At 32.1% G+C, this 22624-nt stretch overlaps 1 protein-coding gene across 1 annotated transcript in view; it reads right to left on the reverse strand.

Annotated features, from left to right (window-relative positions):
- The window catches only part of NAALADL2 (N-acetylated alpha-linked acidic dipeptidase like 2), a gene marked incomplete at its 3' end in the record, with an annotated part of 975844 nt that overhangs the window by 178947 nt on the left and 774273 nt on the right, over positions 1-22624 (reverse strand). Inside the window, exon 11 of the mRNA XM_080695918.1 lies at positions 3578-3673. Coding sequence (XP_080552044.1) covers positions 3578-3673 — 96 coding nt within the window. The remainder of the gene's footprint in view (positions 1-3577; positions 3674-22624) is intronic.

The raw sequence follows: 22624 nt of genomic DNA on the forward strand, positions 1-22624 counted from the left end.
TAATATTATCTATATTCTAATTACAATAATTAATTTATTAAATAAGGTTGGAAAAGCAACTAAGTGACTAAAAATACTCTGATATTTCTTGAAGAAACTTAAAAACTTAGGTCATTTATTGGCTGAAATGAACTATCAATCCAATAATGTCATAATAAGTAGTACTTTTCCTCTGCTACCTCAGATGCTCTATATTCAGATTTGATTTTAAATACTTCTAAATGTAGCTATAGTTTTGTTTTGTTTAAATACAAGTTTATAATCATCGTTAATTGAATATCCCTTATGGACAGAACATTAGAAAGGAAATCCAGGGACGAGAGTTCTCCTATGAATTAGTTGATTTTGCATTTGAAGTTTTTATTTTTTTAGTGCTTGGTTTATAGTAGACTACTATAATGCTTACATAATGAGTATCAATTTGTGAATTAACAAATTAAAACAACTAGAAAATCCCTAGATATGGAGGAAGAAATAAGACTATTTCTTTAAAATATGAATCCATGGTGATTCTTAATTCACTTATTAAAAGATTAAGTAACTAAGATTTATATTGTTATTTAATTTATGTTATCTTTGAAGGAATCATTTTGGTTTCTATGATAATTTTAAAAAAATGCTATCTTAGAGGAATTATAGAAAATTATCTTCAACATTAATGAAGCATATTTCAGCAATGTTTATGATAACCTTGACCACCTGAACTTCATTGGAGCCACAATGAATTATATATTTTGGCATAAATATTGAGCCTCATTTATTACTTTCTTAGGTTCCATGCTTTACATAAAAAAGACAAATGACAAGAAAAATTATACTTTGTAAAAAATCAACAACAATAAAACAAAACAAAAAAACAAACTTTACAAAACAGAATTGAAATTCTTTCAAGAACTCAGAATCCACATGCTATAGGTATGAGTATGGTTTATTTTAACATATTATTTAAATTCATCAAAACAGTAATTATAAATTATTAACTATTTAATATGTAGAAATTTTATTTTGACATAAAACCACACATGATTTATTGCAAAGATCTAAATGGAATTAGTTACATGGGAAGAATAATAGATTTCATCACATATTAAATATCTGTATGATTGTGTTTAATTAGATAAAATATAATAGGCTATTGTATTATGGTGCTATGCTAAATACAGACATTTATTGAGAAAAATACAAAATTTATCTTGAGTTTTTAGTTCCGGTTTTTTGAAAATGCTTTATTATTGGTTAATAGTATATAATTTACTAACAGATAGATAGAAAGGCCATTGTGAATATATGTCTTACTGTTATAAAAATAAAATGAAATTTAAAAAAATAATATAATAATCTGCTAGCCAAGATAGAGCTACTCTATATTTTCTGTCATATACGCTGTTCAACTTATTTATATTTACTAGGTGCTTTTATTTTGCCGTTGACTCAAAAAAATCTGACATTAAAATGAAGTCAAGTAATATTAAGCACTTCTTTGTATAATTCTTCAGTTCCGATGTTGATAAACTAACACTGAACATCTGAAGCACAATTTCTTCCTGTGGCTTGTGCCTATGTCAGGTGTGCAGTTAGACATGAGGAAACTCTTATTTGGACATTTAAGAGTGTTCTATTTTTTTTCTAGGATTCCTCTAAATGTACATTTAATGGGTTAGAAAAATTCTGCTTATGCATCAGCTATATTTGAAAATACATTAGAGCATATGTGGACACATTTGTGTCTTCTTGTGTTTGGCCTGTGCACATTAAGCACTCACTTTGCTTACATGTCCAGACTGCGTCATCTGCTCCCCTACTCTTTCCTGAACCAGCCCTCCTTCCCAGAATGCTCTCAGCAGTTTAGTTATCAAGTTTTACCAAGGCTTAAGATACTGAAGATTAGTATGTATTTATATCTGTAATGTAGATATTTTTAATATTTTATTTGGATAGGGATTTCACTTGTTAGGTATGATCATCTCATTTTATGCCTGATGTTGACTTTCAGGAAAATTCTTAAATTTTTAACAAAACAGGCAGGAATAATGGTGAGAAGATTACTATTCTATTATCTTAAAATACTAATTCGGTTCATTTTATCACACTTCTTTTAAATGGAGATAAACAGCCTTGCAAAATTTTATGATTTAAGAATGTTTAAGTCTCCCAAATAAGTAGGTAAAAATATGGATTATTTTTAAAGTACTAAAATGCCAATATTCTCCACAAAGTCTATCCTCAAAAGGCATTAAAGATATAGATGATGTCATGTGAAGTCAGAAACATTAAATTTATTTGCTCCATACTGTAAGAATTTTCTGTACATAATAAACTTATGACTAGAAAAACACAGTAATAATATAAGCACTACAATAATAAAATCGTGTCTTATTTTAAAAGCAGTCCAACTTTAGTAGTTAAAGCAAAGAGGCATGTGTAAGACTATAACAAAAACCTAAGAGCAAAGTGTCTTCCTAAAAATAAGAGAGAAACAAGTACAGTAATGAAAGAGAATCAGGGGAAGGAAGAGGAGAGGAGAGAAAAAGAGATATAGGGAAGTTAAAGAGGCCAAAAATCTTATGTGCATAGGCGAATTTATGATTTTGAATCTCACTCTTATGTATAGTTATAAGGCAACAATAAAAATATAAAAAATAGCCGGGCGTGGTGGCACACGCTTGTAATCCCCGCGCTTGGGAGGCAGAGACAGGAGGATGACACAGGTTCGAAGCCAGCCGCGCGCGCTGGTTTAGGAGACCCTGTTTCCAAATAAAAATATAAAATAGGTCTGGGAGTGTAGCCCGGAGGTTGAAGGGTTTCCAGGAACCCCAGTACCACCAAAAATAAATAAATAAATAAATAAATAAATAAATAAATAAATAGACCCTGTTTCCAAATAAAAATATAAAATAGGTCTGGGAGTGTAGCCCGGAGGTTGAAGGGAATCCAGGAACCCCAGTACCACCAAAAATAAATAAATAAATAAATAAATAAATAAATAAATAAATAAATAATAAATAAAACAACCAAAACTCCTCAAAAATATACTTTCAGGTTAAGGGAAATAACTATTATTAAAGATGATTTTCAATATAAATCATCAGTTATAGATTTCTATAACCTTAAATAAATTTTATAACTTTTATTTCTATAACCTTAAATATATTTATTTCATAACCTTAAATAGATTTATTTTTTTCAGAAGATTTGGATATCACCTTTACTTTTTAAAAATAATAGGATTTATTAAACCCAATCTAGTGGGGTTTTTTGGGGGGGTCTGGGGATGAAACCCAGGGACATTTGACCTCCGAGCTATACCCCCTGTCTTATTTTGTATTTTTATTTTGAAACATGGTTTCACTAAATTGCAGAGATCCTCATTAAGTAGCTGAGGCTGTCCCCAACCATGATCCTCCAGCCTCAGCCTCCAGAATGCTGGGATCACAAGAGTGCATCACCACTCCCGGCTTTAGTGTATTTTACAAATGGAAAATCAAGATTTCTCTTCATTATTTTTTTTTACTGCATCTAAAACAAATAAAAAACCAAAAACCATCCTATTCATGCGTTTGTGAATGTTCTTTCCTACCTTGCTTATGGTTTCATGAAGACTGAAAAAAGGATCTATTTCTTCAATTTTGGTTGGATGTTTAGGAAAAACAGCTTCGGTGAGAAAACTTGGACCCTGTTAGGGGGAACATTAAAAATCATCATTAATTTTTATTTTCAAGTGCTTAGTGGATTTTTTTAAGTATTCAAAAGGACTCTAAATTGCTCTAAGGTTTCTGTTTATTTGGGGGCTTTATTCTACTGATCTAATTACCCATCACAAAATATTTATAAATTAAAATGAGTAAAATTTATAACTCTTGATATTATATATTTAGAAAAATATTCAGCCAAGTGTTGTGTGAATGTGTGTCACTGTCGATATAAACTACATTATGATTGAGACTATTATGTGCAAATAAATTATAAAAATATGTTTTCCTAGCCAAGTAGATTAATTCTTAACATTACCTCATCTTTTTTTCCCCAAAATGCAGACTTATATTTAGGTACCTTGACTATAAATGTCCTATGTAAAACCCCTTCTTTTTTGATAAAGTGGATTTTTTCTTTTTTAACTGGTGTATTATAGTCATATATCTTAATGGGGTACATGTTGGTAAAGTCATACATCACTTATTTAGCTCTTTCTCATTTCCCACCCCAGGATAGAATGTTTTTAATTAACATAATCATCTATAACAGCCTAAGCAAAATTCTCATGATATATTTAATATTGTTAAACAAATTTCAAAACAACAGGAAGATATATTTTGGGTATATTTCCACATGGCTTTATGTGTTGCTAATAAAGTAACAGTACCAGAATCTTAATGTTAAGATGGTCAAAATGAATCTAAAATACACTAATTAATTTCATGTTTACAGGTGTACCATGTTTGGGAATGTAAGACAACACAAAATGTTGATAATATTATGCCTAAATTCAGTGCTATATGGATTATCAACATTATCATGATGTTGATTAAATGATTGTTATTTAAAAATAAATATAACTTTTAATATAGTCAGATAATTTGTTTAGAAAGACTATTTGAGGATAGGATATATGTATATAGTTGATGATAGAGATAAATAAATAGACATCTTTCCTGAAGACTGTCATGGGGAAGAAAGATTCCAAACAATTTATACCAATAAGTACTGAAACAGAATAACAAATTTAAGGTGAATTTTAATACACCATTTGTTAAAGCTTTCCAGAGTAGATTACCCTCAGATATATCAGCCACTAGTGAAGATGTTAGGATTATGTAGTTGACAGGCTTTGGAATTTTACAAATAATGTGGAATTATTAAAAAAGTAAACATGAATATTGAAATCAACATAATTCTAATTCCTTATATATTAATTATGTGATGAGGACTACTCTTCATTCTTTATTTCTAGCAGCATTGAGATCAAGAAAAATTAAGCTAAATGATTGCTTCAGCCATATTCCAAATTCTGGATAATAAACCATTCAATCAATTAATGATAGTTTCTATCAGCACCATTAGTTTGTTTATCAAAATATGTTCCTCCTCGCCCGGCATGGTGGAGCACATTTGTAATCCCAGCTCTTGGAAGGCAGAGACAGGCGGATGGCGCAGGTTCGGAAGTCAGCCGCTCTGGTTTAAGAAACACTGTTTCCAAATAAAAAAGTATAAAAATAGGCCTGGGAGTGTAGCCCGGAGATAGAAGTTTCCAGGAACCCCAGTACCACCAAAAAAAAAAAAAAAAAAAAAAAGTTCCTCTTCTCATTTTTCTCACCAATCCAAAATTTGTCAGAAAGTCTACCTAATCCCAACTAGTAGTCCATCTTGTAAAACTAGTTATAAAAGTATCCATGCTTAAAATTGAATAAATATTGGTCTCTAATTTCTTCATTTGGAGAAACTGCTAAGACATAGTATTGTGGAATGAATTGTCTCTTTAAACAATTCATATTTTGAAGTTCTTCCCATCAGTATCGCAGAATAGAACCTTATTTGGAAAGAGCTCATTGCCAATATAACCCTTTAAGTTACAATGAGAGCATACAGGACTAGTAGGGTTCCTAATGCAGTGTGATGCATGTATGCTTCTAGAACTACACAATGCACCAATAAAAAGGGGGGAATTTGAGACATAATTATGCATAAGGATAATAGAATATGAGCATAAAGTCAAAGATTTGTGTCACATGCCCATATGTCAAAGAACATTGAAGACTTCAAGAAAACCACAGATTCTCTCTCACACAACTCTTAGAAGGAACTAGCCGTGACAATAGATGGGACAGTGACAATACATTTTCACTATTTAAGTGATTTAGTTTTTGGAGGTTTGTTATAGCAGTGCTAGAAATTATCAAATTGTATTCTTCATCACTAAAATAGGCCTAATAAAATTAATTTTTATCAGCAGATTTTTGGAGGTATTTTGAGCATTCAACATAGACATTGAATAAAAGTTTAATTCTACTTAATAACATGAGATATCTTATTATCTAAAGGATTAGTTATCTCATCTAACAATCTTGGATAATAACACATACTTCACAGAAATATATAATGTAACTATAGTGCCTGAAACATGAAGACACTATGCTAACAAAATTATTTATTTTGCTAAAAACAACAAATATAATAATAATACTATGGAGGTAGGAACTAGTTGTTTCTACTGATAATATTATAGGCTTATCAAGGATATCATACAGAGGGTTTCTAATTATATTAAGATGCTGAATTAGAAGAAACACATGATCATATAAAAAACAGCAAAAGGCTGACATTTACAATTAGTTATTTTTCACAAACATCATTTTGAATCTAGTTTAGTATAAGTATGACATAAACAATTTATTTATTTTATTTTCACTTAACAATTTATCTATGAAGTTCTTTAGTTTGTTTCACAAGCAGTTTCAAACAAACTTTCAGAGTATTTCTCTTACTAGTTTACTTTGTAAAAAATATTTCATAAATATTGCAAAGATAAAATATTAGCCAGCATTATATTGAATAATCCCATGAGAATGTAAGTTGAGAGTTTTAATTAAGGTGATTTTATTAAATTCTAAATTATTCAGTAGAAAAACATGTTAATTTAAATTACAAATGTATCCTTTTGCCCCAAGGGAGTGTTATTTCTCTTGCTCCTTTACATATAGCTTAACATACCATTACTTGTTTATACTACCTGATTTATATAATCACTTTAAAAATGCTCACTTAACACTTATTATGTGCCAGATATTGTGCTATATATGAGACACAGAAGGATTAAGATAGTCAACAATTATGTCTCAAATATAGATGCAGCTACTTTCACCAAACACTTTGTGACATTAATTCATACATACATTCCAATACAATAACACTGGGATTCTTCAATACCCCTTTCACACCGTTACACTGGTTTTCTAGAAAACAGGTCAGTAAAGATGCCTCAGACCTAAAGAACACCATAAACCAAATGGACCTATTAGACAGAATATTTGACACAACTACAGCAGAGTTCATATTTTTCTCAGGTGCTCAAGGAACCATCTCCAAAATAGATTAGATCTTGGGACACTAAGTGACTACTAGAAAATTAAAAATATGTGACATACTTCCTTTTGTCTTTTCAGATCACAATGGAATGAATTTAAAAATCAACTATAAGACAACCCAGAGAAACCACATAAACATTTAGAGACTGAACACCACATTGCTAGATGAAGAATGGGTCATAGAAGAAGAAATCAAGAAATTTCTAGAAAGAAACAAAAATACAGATACAGCAAAAATTCACAGCACTGAGTGCCCACACAAAAGCAGAAAATCACCAAATAAATAGTCTAATTATATATCTCAGAGCCCTTGAAAAATAGGAAAATTTTAACCCCAAAGCCAGTAAAAAACAGAAAATTATTAAAATTAGAGCAGAAAATCAATGAAGTAGAGAATAAAAAAAATAATACGGAAAACAACAAAAACAAAGGTTGGTTTCTCAAAAAGAAATAAATAAAACAGATAAACTTAACTAGCCAACTTAACCATACCACAAACAGTGTAGAAATCAATATAATTATCAGAAACTACTTTGAAAAACTATTCTCCAATAAAATGGAAAATCTAGAAGAAACTGACAACTTCCTACATAAACACAATCTTCCTAAACTGAGTCAAGAAGGTATAAAAATTAAACTAATAGCAATCAAAGAGATTGAAGTATCAATAAAGAGCCTAGAACCAGATGGTTTCCCAAGTGAATTTTATAAAATCTTTATATAAGAGCTAATCCCAATACTTCTCAATCTATTTCATGAGAAATGGGACTCTCTCATATGTATTCTATGAAGCCAATATTATATTAATAACAAAGCCAAATAAAGACAGCTTAAGCAAAACTACAGGACTATATCCTTGGTAAACGTAGACACAAAACTGCTAAACAAAATCCTAGCAACAGGCATTTAAAACCACATCAAGAAAATCATACACCATGACCAAAATAGGGTTCATTCCAGAGATACAAGGCTGGTTCAGCATAGAAAAAATAATCCATGTAATTAATCACACAAACAGAACCAAAGACAAAAATCTAAACATAAAAAAATCAAGCATAGCTAGGCGTGGTGGTACACACTTGTTATCCCAGTACTTGATGGATTGAGGCAGGAGGATCCAGGGTTGTGGCCAGACTCAACTACTTAGTAAGGCCCTCTGAAACTTAGCCCAATTCTGTTTTAAAATAAAAAAATTGAAGAAATAGGGCTTGGGTTGTAGCTTGGAGATAGAATAGATAGAATACCCCTGAATTCAATCCCCAGTATTGCCAGAAAAGATAAAAACAATCAAGCATTACTTTCTTTTAAAACAAGAAATCACTACTCTTTTATATACATATGTACATAAAAATCATGTATAAACAAGTGCTTATAAGATCTTACATAAAAATAATGTAAATATTGAAAAGAAGAAAATGTGATTTGTGAAATTTTTCTACTGCCATAAAATTAAGGATAAATTATGGCTATTTATAATGTTTTTTACATTTAGATCAAAAAGTAAAATAAAGTAAATTAACTATTAAGAAATTATTTGTTCAAAACAATTCATTGACAGACTAAATTAAGCTTGAGTAAATAAAGGCAATACTGAATGCCACTTAGATATCACACAAGAACAATGAGCATTGATACTAAATTTTTTCCAGGATTGGTTTAACTTTCAATTTGCATCCCACAGTCCTAATTATTCATCCTTTTTGTAATCTGTAATAGTGCTTACCATACATTTTATCTTTCAGTTATCTTGACTGAAGTCTGTGATTTGACTTTCTTGGCTCTTAATGTGCATATTATTTTCTGTTTGTCAGTGAATTTCTTTCTCAAAAGAGACTCCTTATTTATTTATTTTTTTATGGTACTGGGGTTCCTAGAAACTCTTCTACTTCTGGGCTACACTCCCAGAACTATTTTTATATTTTTATTTGGAAACAGCTTCTCTTAATCCAGCGAGGCTGGCTTCGAACCTGCGCGAAACTCTTGTCTCTGCCTCCCAGGCGCTGGGATTACAAGTGTGCACCATCACGCCCAGCCTTATGCTGTTTTTAAGGTGGTATAACTTCAGTTTTTTTTTTGCATAAATTCTTAGGTAGATGTGTCTCCTTGTATTGCTTCAATTACTAATTCAGACTGATAGCTCTCAAATCTTTATTTTATACCTAATCCCCATTTTCAATTTATCATTTTGTTTCATCATTTCATTTTGTTATTTAATTCGTCATTTGTTTTTCTACAAAACCTTTCAGACATTACCACAGGGACTCCAGATAAAGGAGGAGAAACCTCAGAAAAGCCAGAAAGGAGGGGTAGGAGAGGAAGAAGGCAGAGGTTAATCAATAGAAATGCTACATTCCAATATGTGAAAATAACATAGCTAACCTAATAACATAGTATTGGGAGGGAGAAAAAAAGGGGATGTGGGAGGGGAGAGGGCACCAAGTACTGTGTGAATATATGCCATTGTCAACATTATCTACATTATTATGTGAGACTATAGTGCACCATTAAAATAAAACTATAAAAAAAAACCTTTCAGAGATACTGACTTGTGATGTTCCAATAAACAATCATGTGTTCCTTGCTTGTTGCCTTTATTTCTTATCTTGGATGATAGCTTATACATTTTGCCAAAATATAAAAATGTATGCCATTCTTGATTCTAGTTTCACTCAACATACCTACCATCGAAATACACTAGCCATTTTTCTCATAATTTAGATGGTTGGACAGTAAAGTTTCTTACAGTAAAGTTACTTATTCCTTTCACCCAAATCATGATTTCTATTGTCTACAGGTCAAAGCCCAAACTAATTTGAATGTTATTTTACAGCAAGTTTGAACCTATATTTCTTTTTTAATATTTAAATAATTCTTTTCCCAAAACACTATTGTGCCATTCCATTATTGCATTGCCTCTACTTCTACTTCTGCTACAGATAAATATTACTTTTAATGTCCTTGTCATTTTTGTAGCATTCTCCCTCCGAGCTGAGCACCCAGCCATTTTCATTTGGAAACTGTCTTGCTAAGTTGCTCAGATTCTCACTAGGTTGCTGAGGAAGACCTCAAAACTGAAGTCTTCCTGTCTCATCTTCACAAGAACTGGGCTTAAAGGCATTCATCATTGTGCCCAGCTTCTCCTTTTTTAATGCTACTTCTTCTGCTTAGAATGTTCATTTCCCATGCATTTACCAGGCTTCTTTATATAATTATTTTTCCTGAGGCTCAAGATAAAGAAAACTAAAAGGCATAATTAAATGTTCTCTAAGGAGAAAGGTAATAATCTAACAATAAATGTATTTGGATTTTAACATCTGGTTCAGCATTATTTTCTATGTAAGCAATAATTATAGCTATAAAATGTAAATTACTATTATGACTTCATATTTTGAAGACCATTTGAAATTTTTCTTTAAAATATACTACTGTTAAAGTTTTAAAATTATTGCTACAGGTGACAGATGTTTGGAGGGGTCTAAGTTGAATGGGTTATATTTGCAGGTGTGAACTAAAACGATGTATATATGGTAGGTGAATTTAGGAGATATGCTGCAAAAGAAAAAATATTATATAGAAGACCATTAAAGAAAGAACAAGAAACTCAGCTGGGACAATGGTATTAAATATAAAGGAAAGTAACTTTATCGGGCGTGGTGGCGCACACTTGTAATCCCCGCACTTGGGAGGTGGGGACAGGAGGATCATGCAGGTTCGAAGTCAGCTGAACTGGCTTAAGAGACTCTGTTTCCAAATAAAAATATAAAATATGGCTGGGAGTGTACCCCGGAGGTAGAAAGGCTTCCAGGAACCCAGTACCACCAAATATATATAAATATATATATATATATATATATATATATATATATATATATATTTTGGATAAAGTTTCAAGAACTAAAATTAGTAGTATTTGGTAACTATCTGGATATGAACGTTATGAAAATAAGTAAATTGCATGTATTTCTAAACTTATAAGAAACTTAGAAATTAAAGAAACACATGAGAGTTTGGGGAATAAAAAGCATCAAATTTTAAATATTAGATTGAAACATAACAAACAAGTGACCCAAAATGAGTGACAATATTGATCTGAAGTTCAAGACCAAATTCTGGATCTGAAATATAAAAATAATTCTAAAAATATGTATACAGTGCATATTTTATTTTATTTTTTATTTTTTATTTTCTTTATTTTTTATTGGTGCACTGTATTCATACATCATAGTGGGATACAAACTTTTGTAGACATACATGCACACATCGCCCAGTCAGCCCCCACCCAAACCCCGCCCCATTCTCTCCCCATCCCTCCCTCCCATGCTTGGCTTAGTGGTTGACATCTAGTATTATGGCAATTAATCCAAAATTAAAAATGATAATCTCACATAACAGTTTCATTTGTCTGATACCAAGCTTTTGATGACTTAAAGATAACATTTCAATATTTCTTTTTACTTTCTTTCTTACCAGAGAATATTTTTTTTCTATTTTTTTAGGTGAAACTATCATATATTTATATATTTATTTTTCAGAAGAGAAAATCTATCCTAATATGGAAAATGGACTCTAGGTACCCAAAACGATCTTGAAAAAGAACAAAGTTAGAAGAGATATATTTTCTGATTTCAAACCATATAAAGCTACAGTAATTGAAACAGTGTAGTACTATTCTAAAGGCAGATATATAAACCATTGGAGTTAAATAAAAGCCTAGAGCTAAATTCTTCCCTATATTGTCAAGTTATTATTGACAAGGTTTCCACGAACATTTGGTGGTGGAAATATAATCTTTTAACTAAATATTGTTGAAATATAATAATTACATGGAAAAGAATAAAGTTGGACCCTTACCTAATCCCATATACAAATATTAACTCAAAATAGATAAAAGACCTAAATATAAATCTTAAGACTATAAACTTTTAGGAGAAAATCTGAGTCATAAAACCTCACAACATTGAAATTGGCAGTGATTTCTTGGATATGATTTTAATGGCACAGGCAACAGAAGAGTATACAAACTCCCTAACAAGAATAAAGGCAAACAATACCATTTAGAGATAGGTAAAAGACTAACATAAATAATGCATCTCCACAGATAACCAATCTTAGTTGTCTGTTGGATGGAAACTCTTGTTTCTCTGGTTCTGGTGTGTGTTACCTATTTCTTTTTTGTAGTTAATCTCTTTGAGTATTTTCTCTAGTGCTGGTTTTGAAGACATAAATTCCTTCAGTTTCTGTTTGTCATGGAAGCTTCTTATTTTTCCATCTAATTTGATAGAAAGTTTTGCTGGGTAGGAAATTTTTGGCTGGAAGTTGTTTTCTTTCAGAGTTTGGAATATGTTACTCCAAGCCCTTCTGACTCTCATGACTTGGTTTGGGAAGTCTGGCGTGATTCTAATTGGTTTGCCTCTGAATGTCACTTGGCCCTTTGTTTTTGTTGCCTTTAAGATTCTCTGTTTGGCTTCCACATTGGTCATTTTGACAATTATGTGGTGTGGGGATCCTCTTCTCCGATTCTGTCTAAAGGGAGTTCTATAAGTTTCCTGGACCTGTGTATCAACCTCTTGCTCTATGTTTGGAAAATTTTCTGCTATTACTTCCTTGAAGAGATTGTTGATCCCTTTGGTTTCACTTTCTTTTCCCTCCTCTATTCCAATTATTCTTAGGTCAGCTCTCTTAAAATGGGCCCATATTTCTTCAATATCAGATTCATGCTGTTGAATATTTTTTCCTAGATTAGAAACTATGCGTTCATTTTTGGAATGATCATCTTCTAAGAGCGAGATTCTGTTCTCCATGTGGTCTAATCGGTTGTTTGTGCTTTGAATTGAGGCCTTTACTTCATTAATTGCATCCTTTATCTCTTTTTGGCTCTCTCTGAGTTCTTTTCGAAGCACCTCTATTATTTCTACAGTTATTTTCCTGATTTGATCTTCTAGAAATCTCTGATTTTCTGTTTTATCGTGTTCTGATGTTGTGGGGTTGTGGGCATTCATTGCTCCAGTATTATTTCTCTTTCCCATGATTTAGAAAGTTTGTGCCTTCTCTGGGTTCTTCCCTTGGGTCACTATGACTTCACTTAAGGTGTTCTGGATCTCAAGTCAGTAGTATCTCAGACCCCACTACTCCTTTACTGGGTTGTATCACAGAGTCTCCGACCCAGAGAGTCAATAGAGGCTGCTTTAGACTGTGGGGGGTGCCAGGTTGCACGTTCTCCTATGGTGTGATATCTCTGCCACGGCCCCTCCCCCACTGGGTCAAGTGCCAGGGAGTACAGTACTGGGATTTCTCCTCTGTGGCCCACAATTTGACTCACTGTTCTTGAGTACGCAGATGTAGCTGTACTGGATTCGGTGAATTCTCTGCTGCTGCCGCCGGTGGCAATATGGCGCCGCTGCTACACCCTCGGCCGTGAGGCTGGCGTATTTCTTCTTGGTTTTGATTTCCACTCTGAATCCCTGCAGCGGGTGCTGATCACAGCCACTGGGAGCTTTAGATTTTACCTGCGGCAAGAAATCCCGCCTGGCTGTTCCGCAGCGGCTCACCTCGGCTTGCTGTAGCCATCCGGTGAATTTGCCGCTGCCGCCGGCAGTATGGTGTTGCTGCCGCGGTCTCGGGCATGAGGCCAGTGTATCTCCTCTGTGGCTCTGAGCTCTGTTCTCAGTCTGCTTTCTCTCTGGAGCCTGGTGATTTTTTTGTTTCTCTGGTGATGGTGTTTTCTGGCTATGAAAGGTGCTGATTTTGTGGTAATGGAGATTGGTTGTTAGCGGGGCTCTTAAGCCCCGCTTTTCTCGGTCGCCATCTTCCCGGAAGTCTCAAGCATACATTTTTAAATCAGGAAGAAACTCCTTGCTGCTCCAGCCAGCCTCCTCGGGGTTCCGCCAGCTTTACTCTTCTCTACAGTGCATATTTTATGTACTGTAATATATAATGAGTAATGTTTACTATGTAATGTGTGTTATGTGTAATGTGTAATGTGTACTGTAATGTTTAATGTGTACTATAATGTGTAATGTGTAAAAGATTGAATATGGTCACATTATATTTTAATTACACATTAAAATGTAATGTGACCATATGCAATCTTTTTAATTAATTTATTTTTATTTGGTGCATGTTAGTCTTACATCTTATTGAGGTACAAGATGGTAGAGACATACATGCAAACATCATTCATTTAGCCCTTCCCCAATTCTCACCCCATTTCCTCCCCACCACCCCCCTCTCATGTTTGGCTGACTTATTGACTCTGATATGTTTATAAATGTACATCATGTACATTAGTGAATTTTCATATTTTCCTTTCCATCACCCTCATTGATTTGCCTTAATTTTAATATACAGATGATAGGACAAAGCTCTAAGTGTCATCACTATTTCAATGGTGAAATAAAAATATAAAACTTACTGAAGACATCTTAGATGGAATCATCACAGCAGTGTATGGAGAGCATACAATTTAAAAAAAGGCTGGAATTGAATCACCAACACAGCAAAGGAAGCAAAGATACACAGTAGGATGAAAATGAAAGATATCTGCTTATGGTAACATTTCAGAGGACTCTGTTTACTCTGTCAGAGAGGTTTCTGTGGAGTTTTGAGCACAGGAGACAGAATGCAGTACATGAAGGATAAAATGTGAGAAGAGATTACCTGTGAACCACTAAGAACCATATTGTTCTCTAGATATTCAGATTAATTTGAAAAGTTAGATCACAAGCTAGAGGAAAATAGTCAATTAAAAGTTTACTCTTTATGTTTTAGATAGAGTTGACATGGATACATTTTAACATGATAAAAAGTACTCAAAAAATTAGAGACACTATTTAAAACTCAGGAATATTTGAAAGAAAATAATATATAATGAGCATAAACTAAAAAATAAAAGCTCAAGAAAGTTACTTAAAAGGCAGTCATGTAAGTAGATAATCAATAAAAACAAAGATATTGAAGTGATGGTATAATATAAATGGTGGAAAACAATGTTGATACATACACAAAAGCAAGGATAAGATTTGAAGATAAAATTTAATATTTAGCTTTAATTGAGCTGACTAAAGTTCAACTTACCATTACACAAACATTTACTCTTTTGCGTGTTTTTCGGAAGTGATTATTTAGAAATATTTCTTCATGTAGACTAAATGGAGCTCATAGCAGGATAAACAATCAAAATATGCCTACTCATTAGTTGGCACTCAATGAGCATGGCTTGGGATGAATACAATAACTATAACATTTTCATATTTTAGTACAGGGTCAAGTGCACCATGTGTGCCACCTAATTTAATCTACATGCACATCTATGAGGTTATACCCTCTGTAGACAAACGAGACCTAATGGCTTTCAAGCACTGGCTCAGGATCATACTGTATATCAGTGTTAAAGCCTATATTCAAACTCAGGTTAATCAGACTGCACAAACCACCTTTTCATTCCCCTACCAGGATTTCTCCCTTGCCAAAATTTCTAATTGTCTAATATTTTTTGTGTTAAAAAGAATGACTTTCTCACCTTTCTTTCCAATTTCTTTAAAGCTTTAGTCTATTTCCATGCAGAGCATAAGCACTATGTACAATTTAAAGGATATAAAAAAGGATTCCCTGCTTAGTCTAAATACTATTAAGTCTAAATTAAAGTCACATGTGTAGCTCTTCTAATGCAATACTCTCTTCTCTGAAATCAAAGATCATACACACCAATATGAAAATTCAGTATATAAAATTAAAACACTTGCATCCTATAAATGACACTGACATTCATTATGTGCTGGACTGGGGAAAAGAATAATTATAGCCATAATTTTTGAAACATAACATTCTCATCATTATTTGAAGTAAAAAGGCCTGAGGTAATGTTCAATTTAAATATAACTGTAACTATCCAAGGGTCAAATGTGGAACAATATTAGCACTATGTAGACTCATTTTTAAATTTCAATTACATTTTTTCAGGTTCTAGGAAAGTCCCCAGTATGAACTTTATTAAAAATATTAAAGGTACCTTTATCATTTCATTTGTATTGATTTAGTATTCTAATTTCAGGCCCAGAAAAGACATTTAAACTTTTAATTCAACCCAGATATACAAATTAAAGGATAAAATATTCAAATGAGTAAACATTTTTTTTTCAATTTCTGTTGGTGCATTGGAGTAGTACATCTAAATGGAGTACAAGATGTTAGAGAAATACATGCAAACATCACCCAATTAACCTTAACCCAATTCCCCCTATATCATTCCCTCCCCCTAATTTTACAAAGTCACTAAATAATTTTTTGAAAGTCAATACAAAATCAACTTTCTCTATGTGTATATACGTATGTATGTATGCATATGCATACATGTTTCTTAAATAATTTTTCATTTCTTTTATGGTATTTTTGAGATGGGGAAACAACTGGATAACGTCTTAAAATATGAATTATTCTAATTATTTCATACGTATTTTTTAACTTAAAGTTCTAATATGCTGCCAACATACATCCAGAGAATAAAATATTCATATTTTGGACTCACTTCAAGTTAATCTGTCTTACATTTATTGCCCTCTTACATATCTTCATCATTGAACTGGTGCTAGTTTTGCCCATTATACATATCAGGTATCATTATTAAATAGTTTATGTTCATTTTTTTCATCATATTTAGGCAGATGAGAGTTTTGAAAAGCAAGAGAATTATAAAAACATAAAAGTTTCTCTTTGAGCATTTTACAAATTAAGGCATTTTACAATAAATACCCTTAGATTAATATATTAATGTCAAATAATTAAGATTGAGTCAATGTTGTCAAAATGTTTCCTTTCATAGTATTTGTTAATATCTTATCTGTGCTGCCTTTATAAATATCTGGCATAAAGATTCAACAAATGAGGAACTTGGAAAGTTTGGTTATATTATTAACTTAATATAAGAAAAGACTGACAACATCTTGTTTATCAATCACACAACTTCTACAATCTCATAATGTTAGCTCTTCAACGAATTAATAATGAGTCCTAAGGAGGTAGCAACCCTTACAACATCTTATCCCTTAAATTTTCTTGAAAAATCTGTCATTTTTTGTTATTTAGTTTGTTTTGTTTTGTTTTTGGTTTGTTTTGTTTTTTCTCATTTCTAGGAAAAGAACAGAGAAAGGTAATCAAGTTGCTGGCACTTGACACTGTGCAAGTGACCAGTAAAGCACGTTTTCATATCAGGTATAAAAATATATTAATATTTGTTATATTTTTATTTATTTCTGATTATTTGAAGCTTTGATATTCTTTAGTTTATGCCTTAATAACAAACAAAAAATCACACCAGCTACTAAGACAGAAGTAAGCATCTGTTTTTCTATTGTCAACCAAAGACTACTAATTCTTTTGCAGTCTCTATCCATCAACAATGACCTCTCATTCCTGCATTCACTTTCTAGGGCTTTAGGGGACACATTTTTTTTTATGGTACTGGGGTTCCTGGAAACCCTTCTACCTCTGGGCTACACTCCCAGACCTATTTTATATTTTTATTTGGAAACAGGGTCTCATAAGCCAGAGAGGCTGGCTTTGAACCAGCGCGATCCTCCTGTCTTCACCTCCCAAGTGCGGGGATTACAAGTGTGTGCCACCACACCCAGCAAATTTTTTGTATTCTTTAGTGTAAATTATAGAAGGAGAAAACATACTGAGCAAATAAGGTTATATAACTGAGGGAGTGGAAGGGAGGAAGAGGAAAATTTCTTTTTTTTTCTTTTTTATTTTTTTATAAACAAAATTTTTTTGAACATAATATGGTATACATTTAAACTATATTTGATGCCCTCTCCCCCACCCCCATTTTCCCTTCCCCCCTCCCACCAATGGTTGTCCAGGTTAACCATGTCATATTTATAGTTTTACACATATTCAGATGTAGACTTTCATTAATCAAGATCAGCCTTCCTCCTCTCCTATCTTTCCATTCAAACTTTCCTGATATTTCCCCTCCATTATCTGGAGTCCCACTGGTATCCTCTGTGTATGGAACCAACCTAGATCTCCATCAACATATGAATGGATAACAAAACTTCAGGAAATACACACAATGGAATTCTATAAAGAAGAACAAAATTATATCATTTGCAAGAGAATGGAAAGCTCTGGAGAACATTATGTTAAGTGAGATCAGCCAAGCACAGAAGGAGAAGGTACAAATGTTTCCTCAAATATGCCCAAACTAGGAAAATTTCTTAATGTACATGATGTACATTTGTAAACATATCAAAGTCAATCACTAAGCAAAACATGAGAAGTAGGAGGGGGAGGGAACAAAATGGGAATTAGGAAAGGGCTACATGAGTGATGTGTGTATATATGGCTCTATCATTTTGTACCCAATTAAAATGTATATCTACAATGCACCAATAAAATATAAAAAAGAAAAACAATTATTATATGGCACATTTTGATTATTACAAAAGATACTTCTTGCCCTTTTACCTTTTATCTCAATTGACAAATGTATTATCTAGTTAATAGATTACAAAATTATGAAATATGTACACAATGGAATTTTAATCAGCCATAAAAAACAAAATTATATAATTAACAGGAAAATGGATGGAACTGGAGGATAGCTAAGTGGGATGAGTCAGTCGCAAAAAAATAAGTAATTTAATGCTCTTTCTAATATGTGGAAGATGGGGAGAAAATGGGTCATAAAAGAAACTCTAGACAAAAAAGGAGATATTATAGATGAGCAAACAAGGTGACCCAACTGAGGGGATGGGAGGGGAGAAGAGGGAAATTTTCTAATGCACATGATGTGCTTTAACAAACATATCAATGTCAATCAGTAAGCCAAACATGAGAAGAAAGGTGGGAGAGAAAATGGTGCAGAAATTGATTAAGGGCTAATTGGGTGATATGTTCATGTATGCCTCTACCATCTTGTGCCCCATTGAGATGTATGACTAAAATCCAATAATAAAAATTATATATATATAAATATATATATATTATTAATATAATATATTAATATATTAATATATTATATATATATATATTATATATATATAATTCATTCATTACTTTTTACTAGTAAATAATTTGTATTCTTATTTTCATTCATAATTTTATCATGTTTTCTATGCAGTTGATTAAGATAATTAAAATCTTGGCTGTTATACTCTTAATCCCATAATTTTTTATACATTTGTTTAGAGCTTTAGAGAGTTTCATATTTTTTATACATTTGTGATAGTCACAACTATCTAAGACTTGTAAAGTCTTATTACTTACCCTCATTTTCTCATTCATTAGACTGAGAGAAAGAGACATTATCTGATTAGATTTTTTTTGACACTGACAATATCTGGATATTTATCTCCAGCTTCCTACTTAAATTCAATAACTTTGCATCTAAAATGCCCACATAGAACCAGACTGGTTGTAAGCAGAAGAAAATACTCACAACATTATAGAAATTTCAGGACAAAAATATTCTCAAAGCTGTGATATAAAACCCACTTACAACAGAACTAATTTTAAGGTTTTAAAATACATAGAGTAAAGTTTTCCACATCAATCAGTAAGTGATTGTTGGGCTTTTTTTTTTTTTAAATCACGTGTCTAATCAGAAGAAAGCTGGTCTTTTATTTCAGGTTTCTCTACACTTTCTGGGCTTTATTAGATAAGTATAAAATTTAGATGACTTTTTGTGTTTGTGTTTTCTCTTTTTTAGAAGTTTTGTGTCTTAAGTTCATTAATAACACTGAGCTTTAGTTTTTTGAGCTGTCTTTATTAAATTTGGGTATTAATGTAATAGTAGAATCTTATCTTAATAGAATGTATTTGAGAAAGTGTTGTTTCTTTTTATTTCACAGAATAGATTTAGAATTTGTGATTAGATCTTCTATAAATGTTTCATAAAATTTTACTGGAAAACCATCTAGACCTGTATTTTTCTTTGGTGGTAGGCACTTTATTGCTGCTTTAATCTTTTTTATTTTTATGATCATTTTAAATATTTTATATCTTCTTGACTCAATTTAGGAATGTTGTATCTTTCTAGTAATTTGTCAATTCCTTTGAGATTTTCCATTTTGTTACCTCATAATCTTTCAAAGAAGTTTCTAATAATTTTTTGGTTTTCTACAGTGTCTGTGGTACAATCAACTTTTCATTTCTTATTTTAGTAATTTGACTTGATTATCTCATTCTTTAGTTAAGTTGGATAGTGGATTATCCATTTTGTTTATTTTTAAATAAAATCAGCTTTTGGTTTTGTTGATTTTTTTTATTCTCTACTTTATTGATTTCTCCTCTGATTTTAATAATTTTCTGTCTTCTACTGGTGTTGGGATTAGACTGTTCCTGTTTTTAAGCCATTGAAGTGTGTTATTAGGTCACTTATTTGGTAATTTTCTGTTCTTTTTTGTGAAACTCTCAATGTTACTAATTTTCTTCAGAATACTGTCTTTAAGTGTTCTAGAGATATTGGAATATGCTGTGTCAGGCTCTCCTGGCTTTAATGACTTGTTTTGAGAAGTCTAGAGTGATTCTTATTGGTTGCCTCCAAGTGTCACTTGGTCTTTTACTCTTATTATATTTAAGATTTTCTTCTTGAGCTTTACATTAATCAATTTGAATATTATGATCTTGTCTAAGACGGTTATATGTATTCTGTACCTGTGTGTCAACCTTGTTTCCTATGTTTGAATTTTTTTATATTATTTCTTTGAAAAAAATACTTGATTTCTTTGGTTTCAGGTTCTAGCCTCTCCTCTCTGCCTATTTTTCTTAGGTTTGCTTTTTTACGTTTGCCTAGATATACTCAGCATTCAACTTGTGCTGTTAAATTGATTTTTCTAAATTGTATACTATTTGTTTATTTTGAAATGGTTATATTCTAAGGGTGAAATTCTGTTATTCATATACTCTAGTTTACTAGTTTACTGTTGATGTTTTGTAGTGATGTCTTCATTTCATTTATTGCCTTTTTAATTTTCTTACTAGTTTATTTTTTATTCCTGTTAAGGTATCATATTCTTTTGTTGTTTTTGTTGTTGGTACTAGGGTTCCTAGAAACCAGATATATATATATATATATATATATATATATATATATATATATATATATATATATATATATATATATATGAAACAGGGTCTCTTAAGCCAGCAAATCTTGCTTCAAACCAGCATGATTACAAATGTGCTCCACCAGCCTGGCAGGTATCAGATTCTTTATAGATTTATTTTCCAATTTTTTAAGGCTCTCTCTGAACTCTTATCTAAAATCTTGTATCATGTCTACTAATAAATTTCTAAATTGTCCTTCTAGATTCTGAGCAACTTTGTGTTGGCGGGTTCTGTTGTGAGTTTGTGGGGTCTCATTGTTTCCTTGCTATTCTTCTTTCTCATAATTTCAATTTTTTTTTTTTAATTTTTTTTATTGAACATAAATGGTATACATTTAAACTATACTTGATGCCCTCTCTCCCCTCCTGCCCCTGTTTTCCCTTTCCCACTCCCAGCAATAAAACAATGATTGTCCTGGGTAACAATGTCATATTCATAATTTTACATATATTCAAATGTGGACCTTCATTAATCAAGTTCAGCCTTCCTCCTCCTCTATCTTTCTATTCAAGCTTTGCTGGTATTTCCCCTCCATTATCTTGAGTACCACTGGTATCCTCTGGATTCCCTAGTTTGGGCATATTAGCAGAAACATATGTACTTCCTCCTTTGGTGATTGGCTGGTCTCAGTTAACATAATGCTCTCCAGGACTTTCCATCTTCTTGCAAAAGGTATGATTTTGTTCTTCTTTATGGCTGAGTAGAATTCCATTGTGTGTATTTCCCAGAGTTTTGCAATCCATTCATCTGTTGATGGAGAACTGGATTGGTTCCATATTTTAGCTATTACAAATTGTGCTGCTATGAACATAGGTATGCATATGTTGCTATAGTTCTAAGTTTTCCACCACTTTGGAAAAATATCCAGGAGTGGTAGAGCTGGATCATATGGTGGATCTATTCCTAGCTTTCTTAGGAATCTCCACACAGATCTCCATAGTGGCTGAACTAGTTTGCACTCCCACCAACAGTATAAAAGACTTGCTCTTTCCCCACATCCTTTCCAGCAGCAGCATTTGTTGTTATTTGATTTCTTTATGCTTGCCACTCTGATTGGGGTTAGATAGAATCTCAGTGTAGTTTTGATTTGCATCTCCCTGATGGCCAATGATGTAGAACATCTTTTCATGTATCTATTGGCCCTTTGTATCTCTACTTTTGTGAAGTGTCTATTTAGTTCATTTGTCCATTTCTTGATTCGGTTGTTTGTTTTGCTAGTGTAGAGTCTTTTGAGCTCTTTGTATATTCTGGATATTAGTCCCCTATAAGAGTGGTGACTGATAAAGATCTTTTCCCATTCTGTAGGTTTCCTCTTCAAGTTGTTGATGGTTTCCTTTGATGAGAAGAAACTTTTAAGTTTGATGTTTTCCCACATGTTAATTCTTGCTTTAATTTCCTGAGCTTTGGAGTTTTGTTGAGAAAGTTACTGCCTGTGC

Source organism: Muscardinus avellanarius (assembly GCF_963383645.1).
Source record: "Muscardinus avellanarius genome assembly, chromosome: 5".
Lineage (NCBI taxonomy): Eukaryota > Metazoa > Chordata > Mammalia > Rodentia > Gliridae > Muscardinus > Muscardinus avellanarius.